This window comes from Canis lupus, chromosome 3, assembly GCF_003254725.2.
Source record: "Canis lupus dingo isolate Sandy chromosome 3, ASM325472v2, whole genome shotgun sequence".
Lineage (NCBI taxonomy): Eukaryota > Metazoa > Chordata > Mammalia > Carnivora > Canidae > Canis > Canis lupus.
Window position 1 is genome coordinate 69,648,863 of NC_064245.1, and position 12,508 is coordinate 69,661,370.

Consider the following 12,508-nt stretch of genomic DNA (forward strand, 5'->3'; position numbering starts at 1 on the left):
AGGGATACACTGTTCCCTTCCAGCCCTTAGACCCGCTGGCCCTGACTGGACCCCCACCCCATTCCACCTCAGGAGGGGAATCAGCTGCCTCCCACCCCGATGTAGCAGAGGTCAGGAAAGTGTTGGGAGGGTCTGAGCCGACATCCCAGCTCTGCCACTTTGAGCTGTGTAGCCCTCACTGAGCTGAGCCTCACTTTCCTCATCGGTTAAATGGGGGCAAAACACCTACCTCACTGGGTTGTGGGAGGATAAAATTGGGGCATGTGGGTGATAGGTTTGCGGAGTCCAGTACATAAGCCCCTTTCTTCCCCTCTGAAATTCAGAGCGGATTAGAGAGACTGGCACAGGAATCAGATAGATGGGGATCACAATGTGCCCTCTACTCAGGGCGGAGCTGGACTGGAGGGTGTGACTCCAGAAACTGCTGTGAATTCTGCATTCCCAGATTTAAGGCACCTACCCGGTCCCAACAATAGGAAGCAACCCAACCCCTGGTCCAGCTACACTGGGCAGGTCTCTCCCCAAAAGGAGAGGGCAGAGGGGACCTGCAAACTGCCTGCCAGAGGCAGGTACACAGACAGCCCAGTGGGAGGCGTAAATGAGCACATTAGTGCCTCTTCCAAGGGCCCCTCTGACCTTATCCCTTATTCCTTATGTGGTTACTTGCCCCTTGGCCTGAGAGACAGGTGTGTTCCCCAGGTAGGAACAGGAAATGAAAGGAAAGGGCGTCCCATCCCTTCAGGAGGTGAAGCACTGGCAGGGCTCCTGGGACATAGTGGTTAATAAATGGCAAGATCTCCTCTGTCCTCTATACTTCAAAATAGATCCTGTGCGAGACCACCTGTATGTTTACAACTCTCTCCCTCTGACCTCTGCTTCCACCTTGGCGCCTGCCTTCTCCAACCTCTGTCCTCTACCAACCCTCATGATTACATTTCTAGCTCACTTAGATAACTCAAGATAATTTTTTTTATTTTGAGTTTATTTATTCATGAGAGACACACACACAGAAAGACAGAGACATGGTCAGAGGGAGAAGCAGGCTCCCCATGGGGAGCCCGATGCAGGACTCGATCCCAGGACCCCAGAATCAAGCCCTGGGCCAACGGCAGGTGCTCCACCACTGAGCCACCCAGGTGCTCCAAGACCCCTAAACCTAACCGCATCTGCAGAGCTCCTTTTGCCGGGTAATGTAACCTCTTCATGGGCTCCTGGGATTAGAACATGCCCATCTTTGGGGGAGTCACTGTTTGGTGACTACCCCCCACAAGCATGTGTTAAGTCCATTCTCTGCATCCATACTCTGCAAGAATCACCTTGTTCTGGGCAAAGGCAGATAAGGTGGTTTCTTGCTCCTGAAGTTAAGCCAGAGAGATGGGTTAAAACACATCTCTGAGGACAAGGCCAAGTGCAGTGAAGGCCATGTGCATATATGGGAGTCAGGGCAGCGGGCACATAGAAGACAAATCCCATCGGCCAGCTGCCCTGACAGCCCCAGCAGAGCCCGAGCAGCGGAAGAACTGTGGGGCAGGGAGCAAACAGGCCTGGGTCTGCACCCGCTCCTTCCCTATCGGCTGTGTGTGGTCTCTCTGATCCTTAGGCAACGTCACCTTCACAAGCTGTTGAGAGAGTTGAAAATGAGTGTGCCTGTTATGCTCTGTCTCTAACACACTGTGTCAGGAGTTAAGAAGGAGGGCTTGGGGGCATTAGAGGCAGCCAGTCAGGAAGCAGGCTGAGAAGCAGAGCCAGAGGCGCTTCCTCCCCAAGGCATGTGCATAACTGGTTTGACATTTTCCTTTACCAAAGAGCAAGGGTGAGATTCAATAGAGAGATGGAAATCTTCTAGAATGATACCCACCATTTATGATGTGCCAATTCTGTAAGAAATGCTTGGAGTGTCCAGTGTGGCCTAGTCGGTTAAGGGCCTGACTCTTGATTTTTACTCCGGCCATGGTCTCGAGGTCTTGAGAGTCCACTTGTCCCTCCTCCTCCCCTTTATCCCCTCCCCCAATGTGCACACAAGCTCACTCACTCTCAAATAAATAAAATCTTTTTTTTTTTAAAGATTTTATTTATTTATTCTTGAGACACACACACACACACACACACACGAGGCAAAGACACAGGCAGAGGGGGAAGCAGGCTCTGCGCAAGGAGCCCAATGTGGGACTCGATCCTGGGACTTCAGGATAACACCCTGGGCTAAAGGCAGACCCTTAACCACTGAGCAACCCAGGCGTCCCGATAAGTAAAATCTTTTAAAGATGCTCTACTTCATCACTTAAAACATTTTTTACAACCACTCTGAAAGACAGATCGTTTTACCTTCTTTAGAGATAAGTAGTCACTTGTCTACAGGCCCACAGTTCACCAGAGGCAGCATTGGGGCTGGAATCGGGTGTGTAGGCCTCCAGACTGCTGCTCCTTCCAGTCCCCTGTCCCCCTCCATGCGAGGAGGCCGTCGGAAACCTGAGAGCGTGATCTCATGGATGAGATCAACACAGAGCACGCTCCTTGGGAGCACTGCTGCGGGACACACTCCACCTTTCCTGGTGCCTCCATGGTGTACAAGCCCTCAAACTGCCTGTTCAAATAAACCTCAACGGGAGTAGAGGCAGTACCGTCCTGCTCTACAGGATGCTTCAGCGGAAGAGAAATGGCTTCTGGAGCCAGCAGAACGAGACAGGCAGTTTGTATGATGGGCAGGCCTTCCCCCCACCCCCTCCAGGGACAGGGCCAGCCCAGCAGGACCTCCGCACAAACCCTGGAATGGGGGAGATGGTCCAGAGGGCTGGTTTCTGCCTGTTGATGGATAAATGCATTTACCATGAAATGACTCTAGGGCCACTTTTATAAGAGCCCCCCACCCCCACCCCACCTTGAGAATTTAGTTTTATACACCATGACTCGCTTCACTAACATTGAAACCCCTCGGGGAGGCCCAAGGCAGTGTCGCTACAGGGAAAATTGGAAGCAGGGAAGGTTGCAGGGGTTGTGAGGAGCCAGGAAGGAGGCCACAGGGGAGGCCAGGGCACAGCTTGCGCAGGAGAACACATACCCACTGGGATCGCAGGCTCACCGCTCTGGGGTTCAGGCTGAGGCAGAAAACAACAATTCCAGCACAGTAGCCTGGGGCATGAAAGGGATCCCGAGAGCCTTGGCTATTAAAAGTCAATGAATCTGGGTAAAGATTAAGAATGGCATTTAAGCCCCTCTGACCCAACTCTGAAGATGTGCTGGAGATCACAGTTTCCTTCCAAAGGGAAGGAGGTTATACAAACAAATCCCGTGAAGACTGGGGCTTTCTGGAATAGTTTTAGCTTCTGGCACAGCCCTAAGAACTATAGGAATGAATGAATTTATCGGGGGCCCTGTACTCTGTGAATGTGGAAGCAAAGATAGAATGTAAAGTTCTAATTTATCAGCTCAGTCAAATGTGGGCCAGACACAGCCAAGAGGGTCTTTGTTTTACGAGAACATAAGAACGCATTTTGCCGGCGAGCTCACAGAAATCCTGGCAGTAATTTTTACTGGACTCTGAATGTGCCTATAACTTTATGAACAATTACTCCCGTCACTAAAAGATAAGCCATCTATAGATACGGGTAGGTCCTAAATTACACCTTCTCCCCCAGCGCATGAAAAATGTTTTGCTAAACAGATGCCGGTAACAAGACAAATTTGTAGAAATGAGAGCTTTTTCCAAAAAAAATGAAGTAAGAGTCAAACGCAAAGAGCATGCCCAGCTACCGTCGGGCCTGACAAGTTATAAGCAGCTAACAAGCTCTAATGTTTCTACTTAATATCGGTCAGAGTATAAACGCTTCCAAGGCCCTCGAAGGTGGCGGTTTCCTCGTCAGATGTCGTACCAAGGACACCTTGGTGTTCTATCATTTCGCAGACTCTTGCTCTTTAAGGAAATGGCTGGGATCGTGAGGACACAAGTAACTCGTGTCCAGCCTATGGACCCAAAACGTAAATAGCGCACAGTGACAGTTCCTGCCCAATTCTGACACCCCACAGGAGGGGCCTGGCTGTCCTCCTTGCCTGGGGAGGGGAAGGAAGCCCAGCAGCACAGAGTGAATTGCTCGAGGTCACACAGCCAGCTCAACACAGAGCCGGTCCCCCAACCTCCAGTCAGTGACCGTCTGATGCCCTGTGAGTGTCAGTAGAGCTAGGTTTGGTCTCAGTGGTGGAAACCTCCACACTGACCTAACTTCGCATGAGGAAATTGGGAAAAGTGGCACCGCAGTCCCAGGACCACACATCCTGGTTTGCCTGGGCAATCCCGATTCATGCCTGTTGTCCTGAACTAATTATTAATACTCTCAACAGTGCCCAGCTTTGGCTAATAAGTTACAGAATCACTGTAGTGAGCAAGGACACAAGCTCCTTCTAACTTCTTGGTCTAGCGTCTGAACGGGTGGCTTCCATCCCAAAGCAGGGGCCCCATGTAGGGTTTGCAGGTTGTGTGTTATACAATCCCCAGGGCATCATTCATGTTGTTCCCATTATAGGTTTATTGTGACAGCTTTCTAGTGGATGACAGTAAAGTATCTGTAAAGAACCTTTCCTGTTTCTCACAGTTACCACGGAGGCTACCATGCTGTCCTGAGGTCACCTAGTGATCCGAGAGGGCTGCTGAATCTCCAGCCATCACATTCACCATCTGGACAGCAGAAAGGAGGAAGGGCAAAAATGGGACCCCACCTCCTTGGCGGAAAGCTCATTTTCAGGAGACTTCCGAGAAGCCTCACCAACATTTCCGTGTGCATCTCCTTGCCACAATTAGCTCAGCACATGTGGCTCCCTGTATCCCTGTCAGTAACGAAGAAGAGACAAAGGTGGGAGGAGGAAGAAAACAGATAGTTGGCCACACCACAAAGCTCCATGCTGGATGCAGCAGCGAATCTCAGGGACCGCCTTGCACCTGAATTTAATTTGGGAAATAGATGCCTTTCACTGACTCACCTTTGTTTTTCTTTCCTGCCTTACAGATTTGGTTCTACACCAATAGCATCTTTGGCAAAGCTGGGATCTCACCGGAAAAGATCCCATACATTACCCTGAGTACTGGTGGCATCGAGACGCTGGCTGCCATCTTCTCTGTGAGTAATCTGGGGTCATTCCTGAGAGCATCCCGGGGCCATGGGGCCCCCAGGCAACTGTGCTTGCCTTTAAAGGAGTATGTCCTTGGTGGCTCTGAAGGTGTCTGATTTTTATGATGTTTCCCCCACCTAGAGAATATTCTTACTGATAAGTTGCTCCCCTACTGTCTTTCTTTTAACAAATAGCTCCCTTCTCTGAGCTCTCACCTGGTCACAGCCGATACGATGGGACAAGCACCCAGTGTAAAGGGGCATTTGTCCTTGGAGGTCCAGGACAGAGTCCCTGTGAACCTAAGGTCCAGTGCCATGACCTGAAAAATGTTTCCAAAGCATGAGTGGTCATCTTTCTATCCCAAACATGTAGGACTCTGCAGGCAAAGGAAAAGAGAGAGGACGTTCCAGTCAATCCGTGTAACAGAGGGTGTTACACCCTCTGTTAATAATGAGCAAAAATGTGCAAAGAAAGATACAGAGCTTATCATTCTGCCTCAGCCTTAAAGATGCACACTACCCATGCTTCCACGAGGGATTTGGGAGACTTCAGAATGTCCCAGAAATTGTACCAGTTTGGGCAATCACAACAAACCAGGTTTGAATCCTGGCTCTGGAATTTCTTGGCTGTGCAATGCTGAACAATGCTCTCAACCTCTCTGAGCTTCAGTCTTATGAGATGTCCGACCTCTTGTACCTTGTAGGTGTGTGGTCTGTGCCTCACATTTCAGGCACATAGTCCACAGTGGGGCTTCTTCCCGAAGGAGAGAGAGGAGGGTAGAATCAGAGTGAGAATCAGATCCTCTCTCATGGGGGAGCTCATTTATTTCCCCTCTCTCGCGCCGACTTCTGCTGACAGGATGGACACGGTGCAAACAGGCAGAGGCTTCTAGTCGCATCTCTGACTCGCTGTCAACAGAATGCCTTATTTTGCTCCTTGCTCGTAATGGGTCATTCTAACGAGATGCTTCTAAAGATGGATGTCAGGAAGGGTCGAGGGCCCGTGTTCATCTCCTCCTCTCACTCACAGTCTTTCTGTTAGAGGAAAATATCTCACCATTTCACAATCGGAGTTTCACAAAATTCTCGTTCCCCAGTTGTGGTGATTCATGTTTACACTGATCCATGGAAAAGCACAGTCAGTCTGGAATGAACGTGGTGGGAAACCACAGGGTTTGCTTTGGGGGAGGGGACTGGCTGGTAAAGTATTTTGTTGTTGTAAGAAATCATCACAAGCTCAGGTGCACAAGTACAATTCAGAAGAGTAGAAAGAACCAAAGGAGAAATCTGTGATCATACCTCCCAAGGCCACTGGGCAAAATCTCCCCTTGGCTTTTCTATGCGCAGGTGTGTGTTCTGTTCTTCTGTGGTAGTCACTCTGCTTTTGCGCACATGACCTCGTGCCAGACTTGCTTTTCATTTCACTTTCCTTTTTCTCATCTGAGGCATGTTTTGTTGACGTGTAACGTATATACAGAAAAACATGCTGATCAGCGCCCCTGTGATGGAGCGCTAGCTGCGCAGGCTCTGTGGCTCTTCAGAAACTGGCTATATGGCAGGTTCCCTAGCTGCTCCCTGCGGGGTGGCGCTGTTGAGTATCTGCCCTCGAAGCCTAGATGGCAAAGCCACTCTGCCTGGATTCTGATCCTGTCTTCATCCCTTTGGAGCTGCGTGACCCTGGTGAAGTTATTCAACAGCTCTCTGATTCAATTACCCCATTTCTATAATAAGAACACCATTCCTCTCCAGGGTGGCTCGGTCAGTCAAATGTCCGACTGATTGATTTCAGCTCAGGTCATGATCTCAGGGTCCTGGGTTTGAGCCCCATGTTGCACTTCATGCTCTGCAGGGAGTCTGCTTCTCCATCACCCTTTGCCCCTCTGCCCACTCCTGCGTGCTCTCTCTCAAATAAATAAATAAATCTTAAAAAAAAAAAAAAGAAAGAAAAAATAAGGACACCACTTGCCTCATAGGGATGGGGTAAGGATTAAACAAGTGAATACTGGAGAGCAGTGCCTGGTAAATGAGGTGGGCTCACAGAGTTAACTACACCATTGTCAGTAAATAAGGCTGTGATGAACATCCTTGTAGAGAGGAGGATTTTACAGGGACTCTTGCAATTTTCTGACAGGCGAGAAAACCAAGTGCCAAAGAATTGGCTTTCTCAGGATTACATAGCCAGTAGGGTCAGAACCCAAGGGAGTGGGGATAGCTGATATTGGGGGTCCTCACTGCTCCCCAAGGCCCTGAAGTGCCTTACCTGGGATCTCCTGGATGTTCATTCACATCACTCCTAAAAGTCCGGTTCTCATCCTCATTTGAAAAAGGAGCAGAGGGTGATGATGCTTTCAACCCCATCTCCCTGACTCCAGGTGCCCACCTTCCAGCCCCCTCTCTCTGGCCAGTGGATCATCTTCGTTACAAGCTGACAATATTTGACAGAGTATTTCTTATAAGAACTAATCCCAGGAAGGAGGGAAAGTGACTTCACCATCCTGGGAGAGGCAGAGAGGACCTTTGTAAAAGACTGGGAGTTGGCCTGTTGCCGCCTTCAGCTGTGGAGCAGGATGGGTCACAGTCACTCGGAACATATGTGTTCTAGGGGTGCGGGGACTGCCATGTGGGCCCACTATGGGGAGTGGCATCATGGTGGGGTCATTCATTCATGCATGCATTCCACAAGCAGCTCTGGCATATCCGTATCATGCTTGTGTTAGGTCATTAGTGAATTTGTGTTTTAGAGAGAAAGATCCAGAAACAGACACATACCACGTGCAACACTGGCATGAACTCTCCTGGGAGAGTTCCTGGAAGAGGTCCCAGGAAGGTGAGTCCTGAAGGCCCAGCAGGCATTAGCCAGGTGAAGGGAAGGGAAGGGAAGGGAAGTGCATTCAGCAGCCTGTCCACTGGCCTCATGCACATGGCCCCAGTCATCTATACCCCTCCCAGTTTATCATCCAAAGGAACTGGAGATCCAGAATAGTCCCCTGGGAGTAGTTCTTAACATGGTTGCCTTTTCCCTAATCTCTGGAGTACCTTGAGATTAACTCTAGCATGAGAGTGGGAGTCTGAGATGGAATACTGTGTTGGGGGAGAAAGAGCTTCTGTTGTAGGACCCGGCAGCTCTGGATTCCAATCCTAACCACCCATCTACTAGCTGAGTGGCATGGGGAAAATTGCCCAACATCTCTGAATTTATTTGTCATCTTTAAAACAAACATAACCAGGCTTACCATGGTAAGCAGAATTACACCACCCCCCCGCCCTGCACCCATGTTGGTCCTGATTCTTGGAAGCACGAGTATGTCACCTTACCTGGCAAAAGAGGCTTTGCAGACATTATTAAGTTAAGGATCTGGAGATAGGGAGGTCATCATGGATTAGCCAGGTGGCCCAGTGTCACCACAAGGGTCCTTAAAAATGAAAGAGAGAGGCAGGCATCAGAATCTGAGAGGGAGATGTAGTGACAAAAGCAGAGGTTGGAGTGGCAGTTGCTGGCTTTGGTGGAGGAAGGAGCCATGAGCCAAGGAAAGCACATGGCCTCTGGAAACTGGAAAGGCAAGGAACGGCCCCCAGAAGGAACACAGCCCTGCCAGCAGCTGTGATTTTTGCCCCCTGAGACTTGTGTTAGACTCTGCCCCCACAGGGCTGTAGGAGACTGTGGCGATCTGCTACAGCAGCCACAGGAGACGAATCCACAGCCTTGCACAGCTGTCGTAGAAGCAAACCTCACAGTGCAGGAAGACCCACTGCTGCATGCCTGACAGTCAATATGCAGCAAATCCCATGGTCTTTCCAAAGTTTTTATTACCTTGTTTCCAAAGATATGGACCCTGTTTTATCCAACCCTGTGAGGCAATTGCCCATCTTTCCAATTTGCTTTCTTCTTCCTGAGATTTTGACAGTCTGTTAAAATGGCTTTGGGACCTAATAAACTTGAGAAAGACATTTTTGTTCATTTTATTTGCAATTATTCTTGGCTCCTGGCATTGCTCATTGGCTTGGGCAGCTGTAAATAATTGCATCTTGCAGAAACAGCTGGTTTTCCAAATTGACTTTCTTGGCACGACATGAACTTTCCGAGTGAACGTCCACCAAGTGTCACCAGGGCCACACAAGCCTGAGCATCAGCTGCCACCTAGGGTGGCATCAGGGGAAACATAATTCACATAAGTTCTTCTGGCTTCTTATTCTTCACAAGTTGTCAGGAATGGACTATGCCATAGCGTTGAAGTTAAAAAAAAAAAATCCTACCGGTTTCCATCCATCCTCTGCATCCCAACAAACCCACAATTTCAGAAGCAAAACTTTAGGGTTCACAGCTACATCTTGAGCCCCTGGATCTGGCACTTGTTGGGTGAGAAAGTGGGTACAGGCAACAAAGCAGGATGGTGGAGTGTCTGGGCTCTATGGTCTCATGGCCCTCGCTCACTGGCTGGGTAACCTCGGGCCACTTACTTAACCTCTCTGAGCCCCTGTTTTCCCCAAGGAAAAGTAGGGATGATACAAATCTATACCTTAATAGGTCTTACCATGAGAAGTAAACAGTAATTCACAGCATTTGTATTCAATAAATGCTAATTATCGTTAGGGGTTGTGTTGTCATCCCTACAAAATGTATATATTGAAGCTCTGACTCCCAGTACCTCAGAACATAGCCATTACAGATGTAATTTGTTAAGATACGATCATTCTGGAATAGGGGGACCACTAATCTAATATGATTGCCATCCTTATTAAAAGGGGGGAATTTGGATACAGACACATACACTCAGAACACCATGTGGATTTTGAAGGCATGTTGCAAAAGCCAAGAGAAGAGCCTAGAACAGATCCCTCGTTGTGCCTTCAGAGGGAGCACGGCCCTGTCATGGCCTTGATCCTGGACACCCAGCTCTAAGAACTATGAGAGAAGAAATGTCTGTTATTTAGCCATACCGCGTGGGGTCCTTTCTATGGCAGCCCTAGCAAACAAATACAATATTTGTTGATTATTAATGTTCCAGAAGAGAATCAGGCATATGCTATGGAAAAAGCTGAAAATACCCTGCAACCTTCTGCAACAATTAAAAGATGAAACTGGGCCAGAGTGCTTATTCTTTCAATACTCGGCAAGTGCTAGTTGGGCCTCTGCTCCATGCCAGGCACAAGTCTGGGCATGTGGGGTGCGTCCGTGGACAAAAGAGACAAAGGCCCTTGCCCTAGAGAAGGCGAGCCCCTAGTGGGGGACAGATAATGAATGGCAGGATGAGTAAGTCAAGCATATGGTGGTCTAGACAGGAAAGGATGTGGTGAGAACCGTTGGTGCCAATCGAGGGGCACTGAGAGGTGGGCAGTTGCTGTATTAAATTGTGGTTAGGCTCAAGGGATGAGGAAACTGTCACCCAGATATCTGGGCTGGAGGATGGATTAACTCAGGGATGGATAGGTCTGTAGTGGGGCAGGCCACTATCCATCAGGAGTGGTGACCTTCGGTGGAGAGAAGCAGCCAGCCAAAATGTGCCTGGCGAAAGGGAGTCAGGACCCAACACCCTGGTCCCATTTTCTTCCTTCCCTCCTTCTGACTTCTTACTAGTGCCCTGTCTGCTGACACCAGCTGGATGCTGAGGGCAAGGGGGCCTGTTGATCTGTGCCTGCAGGTCCTCCTCCAGGACAGAGAGCAGGTCACAGCAGGGATCTGGAGAAGCAAACCAAGCAGGAGCCAGTCAGCAAGACTGAGGCCAGCCGGTTGATGGGGCGCCCCCAGGGTATAGGAAGCAGAGCACCATGGTGCATTTTAGAAGGATCCCTCTGGCCTCTGTAAAGACAGATATGGGCAGGGTGGTAAGAGCAGAGCAGGGAGGCTTGAAAGGAGGCTCGCTGATGGCAAGTGATGCGGAGCATTTTCTCACGTGCTTGTTGGCCATGTCTGTGTCTTCCTCTGTGAGATTTCTGTTCATGTCTTTTGCCCGTTTCATGATTGTATTGTTTGTTTCTTTGCTGTTGAGTTTAATAAGTTCTTTATAGATCTTGGATACTAGTCCTTTATCTGATATGTCATTTGCAAATATCTTCTCCCATTCTGTAGGTTATCTTTGAGTTTTGTTGACTGTTTCTTTTGCTGTGCAGAAGCTTTTTATCTTGATGAAGTCCCAATAATTCATTTTTGCTTTTGTTTCCCTTGCCTTCATGGATGTATCTTGCAAGAAGTTGCTGTGGCTGAGTTCAAAAAGGGTGTTGCCTGTGTTCTCCTCTAGGATTTTGATGGATTCTCACATTTAGATCTTTCACCCATTTTGAGTTTATCTTTGTGTCTGGTGTAAGAGAGTGGTCCAGTTTCATTCTTCTGCATGTGGATGTCCAATTTTCCCAGCACCATTTATGGAAGAGACTGCCTTTTTTTCCAGTGGATAGTCTTTCCTCCTTTGTCGAATATTAGTTGACCATAAAGTTGAGGGTCCACTTCTGGATTCTCTATTCTGTTCCATTGATCTATGTGTCTGTTTTTGTGCCAGTACCACACGGTCTTGATGACCACAGCTTTGTAGTACAACCTGAAATCTGGCATTGTGATGCCCCCAGATATGGTTTTTCCCAGTGAATCATCAGACAGAGGGTACCCTAACTCTGGCATCCAAATGACTGAGTTCAGCTCATTCTCCTTTACAAACAACATTTTCAATTGATAAATCACAATTCTGCAGCATTTCTATGGGCCACAAAGTGGCAGGAGGAAACAGCCCCCACCTCCACTAAAATGTTAGAGTCATCCCCCCATTTATCTAACAAAACTTACAGGCACTTAGCAGAGGAGAGGCCACATGAAACAAAAGAGGAACCAGATTTCTCCTTTGGTCCCCAAAGTCCCTGGGGGACAAGTGGCAGCCAGGGCTCCATCCTCAATGGGTAGCACCCACAGGGCCGAGAAATCATAATTCAGTTGAGCAGCTTCTCATATTTGGTGCCCACATCACCTTTCAAGAAAGTGCTGTGTAACCTGTTGCCTTGAGAGGAAGCATGCATGTGGGCAGGGGGTTCTCCTGGTTCTGAGGGCTCTTCCTCATGGGAGGGGCCAGGAGGACCAAAGCAGACAGGTGGTTTTGCCTTGGAAGCCCACTCCCCTGCTCCCACCCCCTCCCAGCTCTGATCATACCTTTTTATCAGGTGGTTCTATTTCTGGGTTTGGCCAAGGACACATCTGCAAGCAAGTTCCTTCCCCATTGCCCACCCTCTGGCTCCCATAATGTGCTTCCTTCTGATGCTTTATTTCCCAGGAAATGTCTTCTGATTCCTTCCTCATCTCTCTGTTAGCTACCTTTGGCTTCCCTGCCTCTGGGCAGGTTCCACCAGCCCACCCATCAGAGAAAGGTGGAGACTCTCACTGTTCCTCTGTCCCTCTCTGGAACTCCAAGCGCATGCCGCCCCAACCC

General features: G+C 49.0%; 1 protein-coding gene across 6 annotated transcripts in view; it reads left to right on the forward strand.

Moving 5' to 3' along the window:
* The window catches only part of SLC2A9 (solute carrier family 2 member 9), a 227,177-nt gene that overhangs the window by 160,901 nt on the left and 53,768 nt on the right, over nucleotides 1–12,508 (forward strand). For all 6 annotated transcript variants that reach the window (XM_035714584.2, XM_025437830.3, XM_025437828.3 and 3 more), the window contains one exon: nucleotides 4,998–5,108. In XM_035714584.2, the coding sequence (XP_035570477.1) occupies nucleotides 4,998–5,108 (111 nt within the window). The remainder of the gene's footprint in view (nucleotides 1–4,997; nucleotides 5,109–12,508) is intronic.